This window comes from Microcaecilia unicolor, chromosome 12, assembly GCF_901765095.1.
Source record: "Microcaecilia unicolor chromosome 12, aMicUni1.1, whole genome shotgun sequence".
NCBI lineage: Eukaryota > Metazoa > Chordata > Amphibia > Gymnophiona > Siphonopidae > Microcaecilia > Microcaecilia unicolor.
The window spans coordinates 41,534,307-41,556,193 of NC_044042.1; the positions used below are offsets into that span (position 1 = coordinate 41,534,307).

Below are 21,887 nucleotides of genomic sequence, written 5' to 3' on the forward strand. Positions count from 1 at the left end.
GGCTGCAGCTCCTGTCCCCTTGAGTTCAGCAATATGCGATTTAACACAAAGCATCTTAAATCACTGAAAACACACTGTACTTTTGATAGAGCACTACTATCGGTGCCTCCCTCTTCCCCTTTAGTAGTGCACTATGGTGTTCTGTCATTCTCACTTTAAATTTCCTATAGGTTTGTCTAATGTTCATTTTATCATATAGACATAAAATGCAGTGTACAACAATAAATCAATATTACATGTTGTCTGATGTTGCAAAAATATTATGATCATATGGATTGACAAAAGCTGATAATGTAATGCAACAAGTTTGATAGTTGTTACAGCAAGAATGGCCGGATACTTGCCTTACATCTATCCGGTCTTTATCTTTCAATACTGCTGAACTTAATTGTTCTTTTAAGATTTTTCCCACAGTGGTAGGCAATGTGTAGATGCTTAGTGGGAAAAAACAGGGAGCATCGATAGTGTGTTCCAGCGTCTTCTGAAAATCTTCACCAGAAATTTAGCTCCACTGCCATATTGTAATACACATGTAGCTGAGTCATCCTCAATGGAATGAGATGCTTTATCCATACACAACAGATCTCTACCATTATATAAGGCACACTTATAAGCTTGTTTAATTACCTTTCGTGAATACCACCTCTCACATAATCTTTTACTTAATGACTTGGACTATATTTTGAAATTTTCTCATGTAGAACAAATTCTCCGTTATCGCAAAAATTGAGAAACAAGAAGGTTTTTCTTTAAAGCTTCTGCATGACAACTTGAAAATGCAAAAAAAGCGTTTAAATCTGTGTTCTTCCTATAGATCGTAGTATTTTAGACACATTCCTTCTCTTGTAATATAAATGTCCAACAATGAAATGTGTTCTACTGAAGTCATGCTAAAATGCAATTAAGATGTCACCAGTTGAGCTACTGTATAAAAGATAAGTCTTCTCAACTACTTGGATATTGAAAATGTTAAAAATATAATATAAAAAATCTTATATAAAAAGAATATTTGGCACAAGAAAAGTTTTTAAATAAAATAATCTTTTAACATAAATTGGTTTTGTTCTGGAAGGTTTTTTAAAGCTGATTGAACAAGATAAGAGCACTTATTGGTACTGCATACAGTTCTGAGTCTTTTTGAGAATATCCATTATAAGAGCAATTTAATTTTACTTAACGTGGCTTTAAATAGAAATTAAATCTTTGTCTCCCTGATGGAGTGGAGGAGTGGCCTAGTGGTTAGGGTGGTGAACTTTCGTCCTGAGGAACTGAGTTCAATTCCCACTTCAGGCACAGGCAGCTCCTTGTGACTCTGGGCAAATCACTTAACCCTCCATTGCCCCATGTAAGCCACATTGAGCCTGCCATGAGTGGGAAAGCACAGGGTACAAATGTAACAAATATAAATTCAGCACTATTTAGCCAGCTAGCTCCTATGTCTTCCTGTATTTGACTATCATGGAAATGACAGTAGGTGGGTATACTGTGAACACGTTTTGTACACTCCTATAGAAATTTAACATTTTTCCAACAGAATTCTACAAGCCCCATTGCTACAGGTTTCACCCTCAGCCTGCTGCAGACATGCAGCTGTGACTGAATAAAAAATTAAAATGACACCTCCAAAGCTTCAATTACCTTCTTTCTTTTCCTTAACATTATTGCCCTCCCTAAAAAAAACAGTAAATAGAATAAACTTTCTTATTATTATCGTGATTTGTATAATGTATACCAGATATATGTAATATTGTGCAGAGAGAGACCCTGCTTTTTGGAATTTAGGACCCTGTTTACTAAGGTAGCGTTTTTAGTGTGCACTAATAAACGCTAGAGACTCCCATATATTCCTATGGGTGTCTCTAGTGTTTAGCACGCTGAAAACACCAACGTGCCTATAGCACAGCTTGGTAAACAGGGCCCTTAGAGTGTTAGCTAGACTGACAGCCATGACACACAAAAACAACGACAAAAAATACAATAAAAAATAACAGAGCATTGATGATTTAAAAAAAAAAAAAACCAACAGCAGCAGCAAGACCGTGACTGAGAAGAAATGAAGTAGGGGCTGTAGGAGGCATTACATTAAGGATGTTAATGTATCATGAAATACGATGTTTGGAGTATGTACATATTTACGAAAAGGAAACTATTGTGTGTATTTTAAATCATAATTTAAAAAGCGCCTGTTGTCTTCTCACTGAAAAGGTGTGAACAACTAAATCCAAATAAATAAGCAGCTACATGAGAGATTGTTTTACTTGGGATGGCTCAAGAGGTCACCTTTAAAACCCAGTTATAGCCATGAATTGTTAAATATTCAGTTTATTATTCAGAGCATTAAAAACCAAAACCCTACATGTAAGTCATTCAAATGTCCAAATTTATGTGTACATCTTTATGTAGTACCACTTGCAGTACTACCTTAAATTACAGCTGAATCTAATCCTGCATGTGCACGGATTGCAGTGTGATGCGTGTATATATATATATATTTTTTTATTATTATATATAAATACACATACATGTTATAAACTGAAAGACTCACTGTTTATAAAGGCTTTATTACTCTTTTCTTTTGTTGTTCTGTTTTATATCTGTTTTTTCTAGGCTTCGTGGACTCGGCCTGAGAAGCAAGAGGTATATCCAGCATGACCACTAGCCAAACTGTTAGCACTAAAACTCTGATCAGCATTTAAAGAACTAACCAAGCCTAGCAAAAGCACAGAAATGAACCTAAAGCATTATTAATACTGTGGTTGTGTATAGGATAGTCAAATAACCTCTTGTACTTGCTTTGCTTAGTGCAATATCTGTGAGTGAGACTTAAGGGCCCATGTACTATACAGTAAGAAGTTATTGTATGAATTCACATGTGAACTGTTAGCACAAGGCCATGGTAAGCATTACTGCACCAATATGACAGCACATGTTAATTAAGTGCCTCTTTTACCAAACAGCGCTAGTGACTCCAACTCAGCAATGCCAGTGAAGCCCATAAGTGAATGGGCTTTGTCAGTATTGCCGCATCGGGAATCGCTAGTGTGATTCGGTAAAAGAGGTCCTAAATGCACTAACTACATATCCTGCAAAGGGTGGGTTGTACGCTGAGAATGGGTGTGGACCATGCCTTGCATTTTGAATGATCTATTTTGATCAGGAAAATGGTATGTAAATATGAATGAATAAATAAATAAATAACTCACCATGGATCAGGTCCACTGAGGGAGGGGGGGCAGGGGCCAGATTCCCTGGACCTGGCCTCCAAGGGGGGCCTGGTGTCGGCAATGGAAAAGCTGCTTTCTTCAGACTTCTGGTGGCAGACACAGGGAGAAGGCTGGATTGGTCTCCTGCTGCTGAGTGTCATGTTATCGCGTTAACTCTGCTGGACACGTCCCTCTTCCTATGTGAAATACATCCTATTTCCGCATAGGCAGGAGGTTATGCGGCAGGAAGAAGGCCGGCAAAGCAGAGTTAATGCGATAACCTTGCACACAAGCAGGAGACAGACTGAATGAGGTTGGGGGGGGGGGGGGGGGGGAGGGTGCCCTCAAGCTGTGCCCCAGGCCTGGCTTGGTCTCTCAGTGGTCCTGCTGTGCATTGACACTAATGCAGATAGTGCAGACATACTTACTGACTCCTAGATAGGAAGTGGTAGGTGCACCCGTGCTATTTACTGCACAGTGAAGGTTTATTTGTTGAAGTTTAGGAAGATGCAGGGAATGCTCCCGACAGTTATCGCTCAGGCTTTTGCACATAACACATGGTAATTTGGGCACATGGAAGGTAATTGTATATACACAGGGTGCCCCTATTTAAGCACCATGACGATAAATCTCAATAGATTGCCTACTAACGGGCCCTTTTACAAAGGTGTGTAAGGGCCTACGTGTTTGCAGTGCACGCCAATTTGGCATTACCACCCAGCTACCGCGTGCCCTGGGCAGTAATTCTGAATTTGGCGCCCGCTGAAAACACGCGGTAGAAAATATTTTCTGTTTTCTACTGCGTGGTGCTTACCCGGCGGTAAACGGCACTGGGCACTCACTGCATGCCTACTGCCTGGGCAGCACATGAGACCTTAACGCTATGTCAGTGGGCGGGCGGTAAGGTCTCAGGCCGAAAATGGAAACACACTGGTTTTCATTTTGCTGCACATCCATTTCCCAGCCCCTTAAAAAAAAAAAAAAAGTCCTTTTTCCATGACGTTGTAAAAACTGACCTGGCGCATGCCCAGAAGACGTGCTCACACTGCTGCAGGCCACTTTTTGCCACAGCTTAGTAAAAGGGCCCCAAAGTATGGATTCTATAAGGGCAGTTGTATGATCATTTATGTCAGCCAAATGTCTAGTGCAAATGTTCACACCTAGCTGTAGGCAGTTAGGCACATTAGACCCTTCCTATGATAAACATGGACGAGAAAACTGACAATTACCTCTGAATCCATAAGAATTTGGTTTTGGACACATTCAATTGCAAGTTATTCAACATCATCCAATTTCTTTTTATTTCAGTCAGATAAATCTGCAGAACAGCACTCTACTGGAGGAATTAACGGGGAGGGGTTGCCCCCCCCCCCCTTAATCTGTCAGTGTTTTTTGAGCTCCCAAATGCCAAACTGGCAAGGTTAACAGGTCACTGTGACGGCTTCTTGAACATAACCAGTTATGTTTCTAAGATCGCAAAGATCACCAGTTACATGTGATCATGTGCTGGAACATAGACAGTTACCTTTGTGATCATAGAAACATTATTTATTTATTTATTAGGATTTGTTTACCACCTTTTTGAAGGAATTCACTCAAGGTGGTGTACAGTAAGAACAGATCAAACATGAGCAATAGACAATTAGAGCAGTAAAAATATTCAAGTAACAATACAAAATATGGCATGTATACTACTTGCAATGACAACACAATATGTAATAGAACATTATAATTGGTAGTGAAGGGTAAGGCAAAGTTGTAACATATAGATTAGTAAGAAAGTAGGAAGAATTTGAAAGTAAGGTGACTGATTTGAAGAAAGTTCCACATGAGGTCAGAGAGATGGTTAAATATTATCTCAGTTAGGCTAGGAGTGGATAAACATGTCCTGCTGCAGTATGTGCAGCCCGAGTCAGTCCTTGTGTGTGTGAGTGAGACTAACAAGTTAGTTACTTCTTCCATTAAAGGCTTGGTTGAGGAGCCAAGCTTTCACCTGCTTCCTGAAGTAGAGATAGTCTTGTGTTAAGCGGAGCCTTTCAGGCAATGCATTCCAGAGTGTGGGGGCTACTCCGAAGAAGGCTCACTTGCAGGTATCACATCGTGTAATGTCTTTTGGAGAGGGTGTAGTTAGTGAAAGTCCTTGGGTGGACCTTAGTGTCCTTGGCGGTGTGTGGAGGATCATCCTATTCTTCAGATACTGGGGGCCATTTCCTTTCAGGGCCTTGAAGATCAGACGTAGAGTTTTAAATTTAGCGCTGTATTGTACTGGTAGCCAATGAAGTTTTTGCAAAAATGGTGTGATGTGATCACGTCGCTTGCAACCTTCTATGAGTCTTGCTGCTGCATTCTGAATCAACTGAAGCTGATGCAGGCCCTTTGTAGTCAGACCATTGTATAGTGCATTGCAGTAATCCAGTTTTGATGTTACCATGGCATGCACAACTGGGTTAAGATTTACCTTCTCGATGTAAGGAGAGAGGCAGCGTAGCTATCGCAAATAGTAGAAGCAACTCTTGAAGGCTGCTTGGATTTGGGGAATCAGAGTAAGTGTTGAATCTAACTGTATTCCAAGGTTCCTGACTTGTGATTTGAGGAGGAGTTCATACTTCCCAAAAGGGATTTTGATGTCAGGTATGTATCCACTTGTGTTATGGATCCAGAGAAGCTCGGTTTTACTTGGGTTCAGGCAAAGTTTGTTGTGTTTAGCCCATTCTTGAATTGATGTTAGACAAGTGATCAGTTTATTCAAGGCTGTAGGTAAGTCAGGTTCTATTGGTATGAGTAGCTGCACATCATCTGCATAGCTTCCATTGACCGAATCAGCTCAGCTAGTGGCTTGAGGTAGATATTGAACAGAATAGGTGACAGTATCGATCCTTGTGGTACCCCGCAGGGCAGTGTCCATGGTGATGATGAGTTGCTGCTAAATATTATGGATTGTTGCCTGTCTGATAGATAGAATCTGAATCAGGCAAGTACTGTACCATTGATACCTGTTTCTGTCAGTCGTGCTAGCAAGATATCATGATCCACAGTGTTAAAAGCTGCTGAGAAATCTAGCAGTACTAACATCGAGGCGAATCCCTTGTCTCGGTTTCTGTGAAGGTTGGCTAGCAGGGATACGAGGACCATTTCTGTTCCATAACTGGGTCTGAATCCAGATTGACATGGATCTAGCCAGTTACTCTTTTCTAGCCATTCATTAAGTTGAACACAGACTGCTTGTTCTATGAGTTTCCCTAGAAAGTATAACTGGTTAGGTATCAGCTTTCTAAACATCTATCTTTCTAAACATCTATCTACCTAAATCTTCACTTCCCAAGATGTAAAGAACTCAAGTACAAATCAACATATGCGTCCAGTTTTTCTTACATCTGCACACAACTGTGGAATGCGCTACCAAAAACCTTGAAAAACACAAATGACCACCTAAACTTCCGGAAAAACCTAAAAAACTCACTTGTTTAAAAAGGCATATCCCATTGATCCAACATAAAGCCCGATCCCAACAACACAACATTACTAAAGCACAATATGGGCAGGACACAAATCTTCTGTTGCATGATCCCCTAATGTGGTTGCGCCACGTTAGCTTTATTTAACCACAGCATCACTTTGTATTTGTTTACACCGGAGTCTGCAAGCGCTTCTCTGGAACTATGTAAGCCACATTGAGTCTACAAATAGGTGGGAAAATGTGGGATAGAAATGTAACAAATAAATACATGATAGTGTTCTGTAACCTGCACGTGTAACTGCCTGACATGCTCCTAACCCACCCATGCCTCTCCCAGGTCTACACCTCCCTTGGAATTTGGGCACGCAGTGTATGGAATACTGACTAAGGAGAGTTACGTCTCTGCCAATTAACACTGATTATAGCTAATAATTAGTTGTTAAGGCCAATTAGCATTTAATTAATCTATTAAGTTATAGGCAACACTGACCTTATTCTTTAAGTTGCACAATCAACTTTGCGTACTAGTTGGCAATTTGTGCATGCAACTTTTTAAAGTTAGGGGGAGTATTACCAAAGTAGTTAGCGTATTCTGTAAGAACACTTAACACATGTAAGTGTCATCATAGAATACTAGGGTAAAGCCATAAGACGATAAGCCCAATATGCTGTTTCCAACAGTGGCCAATCCAGATCACGAAAACCTGGCAAGAGATTTCATGCTGCTTACCCTAGAAATAAGCAGTGGATTTTCCCAAGTTCATCATAATAATGGCTTATGGACTTTTCTTTGAGGAAATTATCAAACCTTTTTTAAACCCTGCTAAGCTAACTGCTTTTACCATGTTCTCTGGCAATGAATTCCAGAGTTTAATTACACGCTGAGTGACAAAATAGTTTCTCCAGTTTGTTTTAAATTTACTACTTAGTGGCTTCATTGTGTGCCCCCTAGTCCTAGTATTTTTGGAAAGAGTAAACAAACGGTTGACATCTCCCTGTTCCACTCCACTCAGTATTTTATAAGCTGCATTAACCTGCCAAAATTTAGGCACGAACATTTACAACAGGTCTGTGGTTTTGTGTAAATGTTAGCACATAAATATGACATTATTGCATAAGTAGCCCATATAAACTGGCCCCACCTATTCCCTGCACATACTCCTCCCCTATGAATTTTTCTCTAACAATCACATGTTGTTTTAACATGTAATTGCAGAATAGGCGTTCGGTACGCTACTGCTATTTATGCGCATAAGTGATGATGTTGATGGTAGTAATCCAAAACACAAAAGGTACCTAAATTTAGATGACCCAAGAATGAGAGAGATAACAGCGCAGCTACATTGATGCCCCTAGAGGGCACCAATTGTATAACTGAACGTAGGGGCCTATTTTATTGAATACTAGTAAAAAAAAGGCCCGTTTCTGTAGGCAAGGAAACGGGCCTTAGGCAGGCAATTCCCCCCCCCCCTCCCCCCGTGCTACGGCCCCCTCGAACCCCCCCTTCCGCGAACCTGTCGTTCCCCCCACCCGTGCCAGCGAAAACTACCGCCGCCGCCGTTGTTGTGCTACCTTCCCTTCCCGTAGGTTCTTCAATCATCTTGTCTGGAAGTTCCTATGCGTGCGTCTGACGTCAGACGCACGGAGTTAAACTTTCTAAGAAGATGATTGAGGAACCCACCCGAAGGTAGTGCACAACAGCGGCGGGAGGGGGGGGTGATCGACAGGTTCGCGGGAGGAGGTGGGTTTCGAGGGGGCCATAGCGGGGGGGGGGGGTGACAGCTGATTCCGAGGCAGTAGGAGGAGTAGGGAAACACGCTGTGCGTGTTTCCCTACTCCTCCCCTTGCCTTGGAATCAGCTGTGTTGACGTCAGTGGCGTCCGTGCATGTCTGCCTCGCAGACCACTTGCAGCCAGGGAGCCACGGTCCCAAGCATAGAACGTTGGAGGTGAGAATTATTATATAGAACTAGCATAGCATGTGAGATACATATGTATAATGTAGGTAGAAGCACTTATGTCAGCCATTGAGCTGGTGTAAGTGCTTGTGACTAAATTACTGAAACATGCACATAGATTATACCATTCTATAATATATCCCCCAGATTCTATGTATGTCACTCAAAATTACATCTCCCTCCAATGGCGAACGAAAGACTCACACCACAAACAAGAACAAAAAACCTACTCCACGAGAGGAAAAATAGACCCGATAATATTCTGGCAACAGGTTTACCACAACGGATGGACAACAAAGGCAGACACAAACCAATTCCTCCTAGAATAGGACGAAAGATGCAGATCAGTACTAGACAATATTGCCCCAACTCAAACCAGAATCTCACGCAGAAAGAACCCAACACCATGGTTCAATGAAGAACTGAAAAAACTTAAAACACAAGTTAGAAGGTTAGAACGAGCGTGGAATAAAAGAAAGACGACCCCACACTTAACGCCTGGAAACAACTTCAAATAAAATATAAATATACCATAAGACAAACTAAAAGATTATATTACAAAACTGAAATTGGACCAAACTACAAGGACTCACATAAACTCTTTCAACTTGTGAATAAACTATTAGATATCACACCAGTCACAACCAACAACAAAGACACACCAGGAACAGACAATCTCGCAAGATACTTCAAAGAGAAAATCGTACAACTATGACTTAAAATACCAATCAGCACCATAGACCCAGAACCTGGTATATACCCAGCAGACAGAATCTGGACCAACTTCGAGATATTATCGGAGGATCTCATCTCCCAAACGCTCAAAAGATTCACCAAATCTCATTGCAAATTAGACATATGCCCAAACAACCTTATGAAATCTACACCTGAACAATTTATAACAGACCTAACGAACCACATGAACGATATGTTACAAAATGGATTCTTCCCGAAGGAGAAAGGAAACATTCTACTCACCCCCATACCCAAAGACGCAAAGAAAAGTGCTAACGAACTAACCAGTTACAGACCAGTAGCATCCATTCCCTTAATAACCAATCTAACGGAAGGAATGGTGGCCAAACAACTCACAAACTACCTAGACAAATTCTCAATACTACACGACTCCCAGTCAGGATTTCGGACTAACCACAGCACTGACACAGTACTAGTTACTCTCATGACTAAATTCAAACAAATGATTGCAACTGGAAAAAAACATATTACTTTTACAATTTGACATGTCTAGCGCCTTCGACATGGTTGATCATGGAATACTACTACATACCCTCGAGTACTTCGGAATTGGAGGCAACGTTCTCAATTGGTTCAAAGGATTCCTAACCACACAATCATACCAAGTGATATCTAATTTGACTACATCAGCCACATGGATACCTGAATGCGGAGTTCCATAGGGATCCCCCCTCTCACCGACCTTATTCAACTTAATGATGATACCCTTGGCCAAACTACTATCAAACCAAAACCTTAACCCATACATATATGCAGACGACATAATGATCTACATCCCATTTAAACAAGACTTAAAGGAAATTTCCAAGGACATCAACCAAAGTCTAAATATCATGCATTCATGGGCGGATGCATTTCAGCTGAAACTCAATGCAGAAAAAACCCAATGCCTAATACTCACCTCTCAACATAACACGAACACATTCACCACCATTAACACACTAAAACTGAATCTTCCAATTTCGGACACCCTAAAGATTCTTGGAGTCACCATTGATCGACACCTCACACTTGAGAGTCACGCGAAAAACACAACCAAGAAGATGTTCCACTCAATGTGGAAATTAAAAAGAGTAAGATCTTTCTTCCCAAGGACCGTCTTCCATAACCTGGTACAATCAATGGTACTCAGTCATTTAGACTACTGCAACACACTATATGCTGGCTGCAAAGAGCAAATAATCAAGAAACTTCAGACAGCCCAGAACACGGCAGCTAGACTCATATTCGGCAAAACAAAATATGAAAGTGCTAAACCCCTACGAGAAAAGCTACACTGGCTCCCTTTTAAAGAGCGCATCACATTCAAAATATGTACCCTAGTTCACAAAATCATCCACGGAGATGCCCCAGCCTACATGTCAGACCTGATAAACTTACCACCCAGGAATGCTAAAAAATCATCCCGCACATTCCTTAATCTTCATTTCCCCAACTGCAAAGGTATAAAATACAAACTAACGCATGCGTCAACCTTTTCCTACTTGAGCACACAATTCTGGAACGCGCTACCACACAACTTAAAAACGATCTATGAATTAACTAACTTCCGCAAACTACTGAAGACCCATCTCTTTAACAAGGCATACCACAAAGACCAACAAATCTGAACCCTTACACATCTCTTTAACAAGGCATAATACTAAGACCAACAAACATGAACCCTTACACATATATCCAGAATTGTCCTATAATATTTGCTCGTTATACTAATATCATGCTTTAGCATTATCATGTTACCCAAGATCCTTCTGTAATACGAAATGTTTACTTCTTATATATCTCCACCATTCATGATGTATTATAAGCCACATTGAGCCTGCAAAGAGGTGGGAAAATGTGGGATACAAATGAAATAAAATAAATTTCTGTGTTCAATTAATTGAATAATGAAATTAGCATCAGTAATTGGGTTCTAGTGATCAATTATTGGTGCTAATTATCAACAATTAGAATTTGTGTGTACATGTTGCTAGAAGCTAGTCTATAAAGATGAATGCATAAGTTCCTACTCTTGGATCTGACTGGGGGCATGGCCATGGGAAGGGCACAAGCAGGTCATGGATGTTTCAAGAATTTACGCACACTGTTACAGAGTACGCCTGATTCGCACTTAATTTAGAAGCGAGGATTTACACCAGGTTTCAGTTGGTGTAAATCCTCGAGCCTAAACTTTAGGTGTGGATCCTGGAGCTAAGTGCATTCTATAAACCGTGCCATACTGGGAGTGCCTTTTATAGAATAGCGCTTAGGGCTAGATTCTATATATGGTGCTTGAAAAATCTGTGCTGAAAAAAATTACACCTAGGCGTATTCTGTAATATTTCCATGGGGTATATAGAATTATACCGCACGCCTCTCCGTGTGACCAAATTTAGTTGCAGCCATTTACGCCATGTTTTACTCGGCATAAATCCTGATGCCTAAATTAGGTGCTGAAATCAGTGCCGACTAAACATATTCTATAATTGGCACCTAGATTTAGACGCTGATTATATGCTATGCTTAGTTAATATTTCAGTGCCGATATCTGCGTGCATCCATTTATGCCAAAGAAAACCTGGTGTAAATCTCAGAGCGTAGATTTAGGCACACTGGTCATATTGTATAACTAGGTGCCTAAATTTTGGAATGCTCGTAAAATGCCCATGTCCCCGCCCATAACCAAGCCCCTTTTTGCCTCCATATGTTAGAAGTTCAGCGCACATCATTACAGAATATGCTTAGCAAGCTGTGCACCTAAATTCTAATCAGTGCAAATTAATTCTCATTATTGCTTGTTAAGTGCTGTTATCAGTGCTCATTAGCTTGTTAAGCCAATTAAGTTACGTGCGGTGTTATAGAATCCGTGCCAATTTCGGCGCCTAAATCTAAGCACACTATATAGATTCTGGGGGAGAGCGGGTGTATTCTGTAATCACATGCATAGATTGTAGAAACACCCATGCCCCACCCACAGCGTTGTTACCTTTCAACTATTTGACTTACAATTTACATGCACTTCGTTAAATAATACACTTGGCGAGTTGTGTGCGTAAATCTTAATACCAATTAGTGCTGATAATTTTTTGTTAATATCCAATTAACCGCACTGATTAGCTAGTTAAATAATAAACGTACACGCATTGTTATAGCATACGCTTTGATTTCTGTGCATAACTGCACCCCACCCATGCTCCATCTGAACACTACCCACACGTAGGTCTACCTTCCAACTATCCACCTGTTAATAGAATAGTGTTCTGGAAGAATTTTGGCATTGCATGTGTATATGCACACATCTATGGGCATATTTGGAATGTAAATGTTAGCATACAGAAGAAAGTAGAGGTGGACTAAAGACTTCTAGGAGCCAGTTGTGGGTATATAAATATTTAGAGTGGAACACCGATAGTACTCGTTGTTTGGGAGGCAAGGGCTTTGAACCGCGTATTATCATCAGCCTACTCAAATGGCCTAGCCCGAGGGTGCCATTTTTTTTTAACTACCACTGCGACAGGGGCAGACTGACTCCTTCCCTCCTCTGGCCCCAGGTCCGGCGCTCCCTACCTTAAACCCTTTCTCTGCCCAGGTTTTTGGCAGTGATTCACATGGGGGTCTGCCCAAGCTCGGAGATGCTGTCTGCTTTGCCCTGCCCCCTTCTGACCTAACTTCCTGCTTTCAGAAGGGCAGGGCACAGCAGAGAGCAGACTCCGAGCTCGGGCAGACAGCCCATGTGAATCGCTGTTGCTGCTGAAGACCTGGTCAAAGAGAGAATTTAAAGGAGAGAGCACGTATAAATGAGTCTCACTTACAAAACTGGGAGGCATGTTGCCTCATGCATTATCCGGACCCGTGCAATAATGGGTCACGTACAAACGGTGTTTTACTGTATTAACCAAAGCACCTCGCAGAGTAGGACCCGACACAGGATTGTGTTTCGGCAGGATAACCGCCTGGTTCAGGGCTCATATGCACTGTGAAATCCAATGAGGTGTGTAGGGACAAGGTGCTGTGTATGTAGTAATCTAATATGGTATGAAGTCTTCACCAAATAAAATCACTACTCCACCAGTGAATGGGATCAGAACTTTCTCTCACTTTCATCCACCAGGTAAGACTTGATACCACATTAGATTGCTACGTACACCTACACACCTTTTTGGGTTTCACAGTGCCCTACTGAAACACGGGCCTAGGCCTGGTCCTACTCTGTGAGGTGCTTTGGTTAATAAATATTTATATGCCCACAACTGGCTCCAGAAGTCTTTGGTCCACACCTACTTTCTTGTGTTTCTTAGACTATATGTAGGTGTTCTTGTTCCTGTTTTCTTCCTTGGATTATGGAAATATTAGCACCTTCTTTATAAAAGTACCCCCTAATAAGATAATTCTATAAAGTAGTCACCAGATACAAGCATAAATGATTACAATATCAGCCTAAATTATATATCTGTATTTATTTATTTATGAACATTTATACCCCACTTTTTTCCACATTAAGCAGACTCAAAGTGGCTTACAATGTACAGGAATCAATTACAATCACATTAGATAGGGTAAGAGGAACAGGGTAGGAAGTAAAAGGGAAAGGGCAAGACTATGCATGACTAACCTGTTATGCTAGTATTCTTTAGTGCCTTCTAGGTGCATAAATATTTATTTATTGGGATTTGTTAACCACCTTTATGAAGGGATTCACCCAAGGCAGTATACAGCAGGTACAGTTTAACATAAAACTTACAATTTTGTTAACCTCATAACAATAGTAAAATAACCAAGTATAAACATAAATACAATATATGAGGTAAACTTGAAAACATTAAACTGAAACCTAATAATAGATCTACCATGATGATTGCACTGTTACAGAATTGCCCTTCTTCCGCATGCTAAGTGCAGTAATTTGCTGTACTTTACTAAAAGGACTCAATTCTTTTTCTGTGTGCTCACATCATGTTCTGTCTCCTGTTTTTCTCTGTTTTCTCCCACGTCCTACATTCCATCTCACAAGTGCAGATTACAGTTTTGGTTTCCTGTGCCCTAGAGGACAGGATGCAGCTTCTTGAAAGATGGTTCCCAGTGTTGATTTCTGGTGGCAAGGTGTCATGTGGTTCATAGTTGACTCTCGGGCTCATTTTCAAAAGAGAAAAACATCCAAAAAGTGGCACAAGTCTTCATTTGGACATTTTTCTCACAAAAACATCTAAATCAGTATTTTCGAAACCTATTTTTACATGTTTTTCTCTGAAGTCCGCCAGAATTGCTTCCAAATCTCAAGGGGGAGTGCCAGGGGTGTGTTGAGGGCGGAACTTGGGCGTTCCTAACACAGATTTTTCAGCCATAATAGAACAAAACAAAACCATCCAGGACTAAGACGTTTTGAGCTAGACCTGTTTTTATTACGAATAAAGCATAAAAAGGTGCCCTAAATAACCAGATGACCACTGGAGGGAATCAGGAATGACCTCCCCTTATTCCCCCAGTGGTCACTAATCCCCTCCCACCCCCCCAAAATGAGATGAAAAACATTACTTACCAACCTCTATGCCAGCGTCAGATGTTATACCCGGGTCCATTAGAACAGCATGCAGGTCCCCGGAGTAGTCTAGTATTGGGTGCAGTGCACTGCAGACAGGTGGACCCAGGCTCCTAACTCCCCCTACCTGTTACACTTGTGGAGGAAACTGTGAGCCCCCCAAAACTGACCGGAAACCCACTGTATCCACATATAGGTGCCCCCCTTCACCTGTATGGGCTATGGTAGTGGTGTACAGTTGGGGGTAGTGGGTTTTGGGGGGCTCAGCACACAAGGTAAGGGAGCAGTGGTAAGATGTGTACTTGGGAGTATTTTATGAAGTCCACTGCAGTGCCCCCTAGGATGCCCTATTGCTTTCCTAGGGTGTCAGGGGGACAAGTGTACTAAAAATGCAGACTCCTCCTACATCTCTTTGGCTTGATTTTGTGCGTTTTGCACTTGGACGTTTTTTTTTTTTTTAATGGGCCAGAAAACAAAACGTCCAAATCACAAAATGTTCGGAACAGTATTTTCGAAAACAAAGCATAGATTTATTTATTTATTTATTAGGATTTATTTACCGTCTTTTTGAAGGAGTTCACTCAAGACGGTGTACAGTAAGAATAGATCAAACATGAGCAATAGGCAATTACAGCAGTGAAAATATTCGAAAACAATACAAAGTATGGCGTGATATGCTAGCAATGTTCTGTTTTGAAAATGACCCTCTTTCCTATTTGGATTTTGGACGCTTTTTGCAAAACATCCAAAGTTGGACTTAGATGTCATATCGAAAGTGCCCCTCTCTCTCTCTACCTGCTCCCCAGCTCTGTTGATAGGAGGCTTGATTTCTTACTCACTGGTCTTTGGGACTATCCATTACATCATCAGGCTGACTTGAGCATGAGCTGATTTGGAAAAGTTAGAACATTTGGCAGCCACAAAAGAACTTTTAGAGTCAGGGAATGAGACAAGGCAGTAAATCACAGATTGAGTAAGACCATTACAGCACAGTTGATTTATACAAATGTGCAGACTGGGTAGACCAATTAATCCTTGTTTGCTGATATCTTTGTGTTTCTATTTTCTTTATAATTAAATCCATGGCTCAGCTAGTATTCCAGTGATAAGGTTATGTGAGAGGTTGGAGATGGATGATGAACTTGCATTTCTTGTTAGGTTAGGTTACACATTTGTTATACTGCTTTTCAACAATAACAACAAAGCAGTTTACTTATTATAATGAAGTTAAATAAGAGAAGGAACATGTGAGAAAGGGAAATTAGAATGTGGGACTAGAGAGAGAAAGAGGAAGAGTGTCCAGGCCCATTAGATGAGGACAGGCTCATGCTAGGACTACCTTTTAATAGCTTGCTTAGAAATCCATATTTTAATCTCTCTAGAACTTTGTATAGGAAGACTTCAGCCTAAGGCCAAGAGGTAATGAATTTCATAATACCAATGTTATGTAGGCAAAGACTGTGCACTGAGTACCCCCCCAAGATGGATTCTGGAGGCAGAGGAATATATAGAAGACTATACAGAGAGGTTTGGAGGGTTCTAGAAGGAGTGTATGGAATGAGTAGATTACTAAGATCGAATGGCATACCAGCATCAAGAGCTTAAAACAAAGGATCCATCTCAACCCAGTCCTCGGGACACACAAGGCCAGTCGGGTTTTCAGGATACCCACAACAAATATGCATGAGATAGATTTGCATGCCCTACCTGCTTGCTGTGCAAATTTATCTCATGTATATGCATTGTGGGTATCCTGAAAACCTGATTGGCCAGGTGTCCCGAGGACTGGGTTGAGAACCCTTGGCTTAAATAGAAAACTGTTGATGGCTGCCCAGTAAGGGAATAAAGCAGTCTGCTACGGGCCCTAAAAAGAACCTCGACCGTTGTGCTTTGGGTTAATTGCAATAACTTGATAGAGTTTGTTATACAGCCAGAATAAACTGAATTGCAGTAATCAATACAACTTGTCAGGAATGCATAGGTTACTGTTTCAAAGTCTTTGATATCGAGCATCCCCTGATAGGATGGCCTTTTATAGTGATTGAAAGTAGGATTTTATGATTGCTACAGTTAGGGTCTTTAAAGTTAGGTGTGTGTCAAGATAGATACATAAGACTTACAAGGACTTTTTTGAGGTGACAGGGTTACCTTGAATATCTGAAAGAGAAGTGCTACTAATAAACTAGATGGCTTCATATTTAGGGGGGAAGTTAGCAATGCGAGCTACCAACAAGATGAGTTACTTTACTACAAGTCATGCTATATTAGCACAGGATCTCATTTTATGCAATGAAGCCCTGTGATAAAATAACCCGTCTTAACAGTAGCCTGCTTTGTTAGGTTTAAGTCTGAGTTTATTTTGCCAGACCCAAATTGCAACAGCATCCAGCTTCTTCCAAACAGGTAAGCACTAATTCCCAAAGGGGCCCTTTTACTAAGCTGCAGTAAAAAGGGTCCTTTTGCCACACACTAAGGCCCATTTTACTGCAGTGGGTGAAAAGGCCAAAAAAAAAAAAAGAAATGGCCATGCGTTAAGTTTGCACTTGCCATGTGACAATTTTGGGAGGGAGCACTTACCGCCACCCATTGGTAATCCCTATGCTAGAAAATCAGACCCCTGATTTCTTGTAATGCCGGAAATGGTGTGCGCTGGGGACAGAACTACTGCCAGTGCCTGCGTTAGGCCTGTGGTAGTTCCAATTTGGTGCACGGTAAGCCCATTGCCGCAAGCCAACCCTTTAGTAAAAGGGCCCCAAAGACTGAATAAGCAGGGCTAGAGGACCAAGGAAAATATTTAAAAGAACAGGAGCCAAAATATAGCCTTGTAGGTACCCGAAATGGAAAATCAAGGAATTGAGTTAGTTGAGTTACCGAAGACTTGAAAGTTTTAATCCTTCACATGGGAGCAATAAATTTGAGAGACTGAGTTCATACTTCACATGCCCTGGCTTAGGAGTGAAGTTCATTTCTGACATGGTATGTGCAAAACTAACCCATCTAAAGAAATTGCCTGTGAGAAAAAACAGTCGAAGGACAGTCCAGTTTAAACCAGGACTGGTCAGATGTGATATTACCAGTACTACTACTTATCATTTCTATAGTGCTACCAGATGTACACAGCGCTATACACATTATGGACTAGGTTCAGTAAATGGTGCTGAAAAATCAGTGCCTGCTCAATGTTATTCTATAATGGGCACTTCCTTAGCGTCCCTCCGGACCGGACCAGGATTGGACTGATGGGTTGTGCTCGCCTACTAGCAGGTGGAGACTGAGAAAAAAACTCTGACTCTAGAGCCAATAGGAGCCCTGGCCATGTGACCTTAGCCTCAGTATTTTCTCAGTCTCCCAGCAGGTAGGAAGCGAGCCCTTTAGTCTCTTTCTTTCTCTTTTAGAGGTTAATAATAAGAACAACTGTGCTACCTCTTCTGTGCCTAGGAATTCTCTGTTAGACGCTGGTCAGGCAGGGATTTCTTTTCCTTTCTTGTTTCCTTTCTTTACAGTCTCTGGGGGTGTTAAACTCGGGTCTCTTCAGTCCAGCTCTGAGCCTGTGATGGGTGCAGAAGCCTGATTGTCTCGGATGAAGTATGTGTCTGTCTTTTATGCCTATAGGTTCCATTGAGCAGTTAGACTGATCTCTAATTTAATGTCCCTTTCTAATTAAAAGTTCTTATCCTAGCAGGCCTGACTTGGATTTCCATCATTCCAAATTAGATGAAGATGTTAATATTTAAAGCCCTGTCTATAATTAAAGTAGCGCTTTACCTATAGAAATAGACTAGGAAAATTGCTTGTCTGGTATACAGGTAAGAGCACACAGTGAGGAAAAGTGTTCCCAAAGGTGGGATTCAGAAGGGATTTGCTCTTGGTTTGCATACTTTTGAAAATTCAAACATATGTGTGTAATTTTTCACGAAGGACTTAAGTTCACCATAAAATGTGATTTTCAAAGCAAAAGCATGCACGTACTTCCGTTTTGAAAATTCAATAAAGAGTACACAATGAAAAGTAAGGGTCAGAACAAACTATCTATCTATCTATCTATCTATCTATCTATCTATCTATCTATCTATCTATCTATCTATCTATCTATATCTGACCCTTACTTTTCATTATGCAGTCTTTATTGAATTTTCAAAACAGAAGTACTTGCATGCTTTTGCTTTGAAAATCACCCTAGAAAATTTATCAGCAAGCAATTTACACTAGGATAAACTGAAAAAAATACAAAATATAGAAGAAAAAATATCCAAGTAAATTACCCAGAAAGCAAATATCCTCTCATAGGGGCCCTTTCACTAAGCTCTGCTAAAAAATGTCCAGCACTGTCCTCAATGTGGTGCTTTTCCACTTGCTGAGGCCACTTTTAGCATGGCAGTAAAATGGCCCAATTTCAGTTTTCACTATTAATGTCCACGGGCTATTTTCCCCATTAGCATATGAGCCCTTACTGTCTCCTAATTTCTAGGTGGTAAGGGCGCACGCATTAATCAGTTAGTGCACGGCAGTGTAGCTATGCTAACTGATTAGCACACCCCCTCTCTGCCCCTAGACACCCCCCCCCCCCAGTGCTAAAAAATAAAATCTATTTTGTTGCGCATGGGAAGTCTGCGCCGATCCTGAAACTACTCGGGACACCTGAGTGTGACCTTAGGTAGTTGTTTTTAACCGCAGCTAGGTAAAAGGGCCCCATAGAGGGGCATAATCAAAAGGGACGCCCAAGTTTTGCTGAGAATGTCCTCGCAAAACATCCCGGTGAAGGGGCGTGGAAAACTATATTATCGAAACAAGATGGACGTCCAACTTTTGTTTCGATAATACGGTTGGGGACGCCAAAATCCTGAAATTTAGGTCGTCCTTAGAGATGGTCATCCCTAGACTTGGTAGTTTCTCATTTTCGACGACAATGGAAACCAAGGACCCCCATCTCAGAAATGACCAAATGCAAGCTCTTTGGTCATGGGAGGAGCCAGCATTCCCCTGGTCCCCCTGACATGCCAGGACACCAACTGGGCAACCTAGGGGGCACTGCATTGGACATAAATTGCTCCCAGAAACATAGCTCCCTTACCTTGTGTGCTGAGCCCCCCCAAACCCACTACCCACACCTGCACACCACTACCATAGCCCTTACGGGTGAAGGGGGGCACCTAGATATGGGTAGAGTGGGTTTCTGGTGGGTTTTGGAGGGATCACATTTACCACCACAAGTATAACAGGCAGGGGGGAGGATCGGCCTGGGTCCGCCTGCCTGAAGTGCAGTGCACCCACTAAAACTGCTCCAGGGACCTGCATACTTCTGCGATGGACCTGAGTATGACATTTGAGGCTGGCACAAAAGATTTTGAAAGATGTTTTTTTAGGGTGGGAGGAGCTTAGTGACCATTGGGGAAGTAATGGGAGGTCATCCCCAATTCCCTCTGGTGGTCAGTTTGGGCATCTTTTTGTGGCTTGGTCATAAAAAAAAACAGGACCAGGTAAAGTCGTCCAAGTGCTTGTCAGGGACGCCCTTTTTTTTCCATTATGGGTCGAGGATGTCCATGTGTTAGGCATGCCCAAGTCCCGCCTTCGCTATGCCTCTGACACGCCCCCGTGAACTTTGGTCATCCCCGCGACGGAAAGCAGTTGAGGATGCCCAAAATCGGCTTTTGATTATGCCGATTTGGGCGACCCTGTGAGAAGGACGCCCATCTTGCGATTTGTGTCAAAAGATGGGCATCCTTCTCTTTCGAAAATAAGCCTGATAGTCTCCTAATTAGGAGGTCATACAGAAAAATTACTGAAAGATACGTTTGCAGGAAATAAAGTCAAGGAAAAAAGCCTTAGTGCTTCCACTAACAAATACACAAAAACAGTCATACATTTAATAGTCACATAAAGGATTCTATCCTAAAGAAATCTTATCAAGAAAAAATTAAAGTTGATTAGGGTCATAAAACATACCTTAAATTCTGTATTTTAAGCAAACATTTAGCAGTAAAGCGTAAGGCTCACCATTAATTTTAGTAACACATGGGCGAAGATCACATTTTTTGACCCATAAACATTTTATTAGAATTACTACTACTACTACTTAACATTTCTAAAGCGCTACTAGGGTTACGCAGCGCTGTACAGTTTAACAAAGAAGGACAGTCCCTGCTCAAAGGAGCTTACAATCTAAAGGACGAAGTGTCAAGCTGGGAAGTCTAGATTTCCTGAGTAGAGGTAAAAGGTTAGGTGCCGAAGGCGACATTGAAGAAGTGGGCTTTGAGCAAGGATTTGAAGATGGGCAGGGAGGGGGCTTGGCGTATTGGCTCAGGGAGTTTATTCCAAGCATAGGGTGAAACGAGGCAGAAAGGGCGAAGCCTGGAGTTGGCGGTGGTGGAGAAGGGTGCCGAGAGGAGGGATTTGACCTGTGAGCGGAGGTTTCGGGTAGGAACGTAAGGGGAGATGAGGGTAGAGAGGTAATGAGGGGCTGCAGATCGAGTGCATTTGTAGGTTAGTAGGAGAAGCTTGAACTGTATGCGGTACCTAATCGGAAGTCAGTGAACTGACTTGAGGAGAGGGGTGATATGAGCATATCGGTCCAGACGGAAGATAAGACGCGCAGCAGAGTTCTGAACGGATTGAAGGGGGGATAGATGGCTAAGTGGGAGGCCAGTGAGGAGTAGGTTGCAGTAGTCAAGGCGAGAGGTAATGAGAGAGTGGACGAGAGTTCAGGTGGTGTGCTCAGAGAGGAAAGGGCAAATTTTGCTGATGTTACAGAGAAAGAAGCGACAGGTCTTGGCTATCTGCTGGATATGCGCAGAGAAGGAGAGGGAGGAGTCGAAGATGACTCAGAGGTTGCGGGCAGATGAGACGGGGAGGATGAGGGAGTTATCAACTGAGATAGAGAGTGGCGGGAGAGAAGTGGGTTTGGGTGGAAAGACAATAAGCTCTGTCTTGGCCATGTTCAGTTTCAGGTGGCGGTTGGACATCCAGGCAGCAATTTCGGATAAGCAGGCCAATACTTTG

General features: G+C 41.7%; 1 protein-coding gene across 6 annotated transcripts in view; it reads left to right on the top strand.

Annotated features, from left to right (window-relative positions):
- The window catches only part of NCAM1 (neural cell adhesion molecule 1), a 533,904-nt gene that overhangs the window by 338,918 nt on the left and 173,099 nt on the right, over positions 1-21,887 (top strand). For 4 of the 6 annotated variants that reach the window (XM_030220520.1, XM_030220521.1, XM_030220525.1 and 1 more), the window contains exon 9: positions 2,608-2,637. The exons of the other annotated variants lie outside the window; for them this stretch is intronic. In XM_030220520.1, the coding sequence (XP_030076380.1) occupies positions 2,608-2,637 (30 nt within the window). The remainder of the gene's footprint in view (positions 1-2,607; positions 2,638-21,887) is intronic. 6 annotated transcript variants of the gene reach the window in all.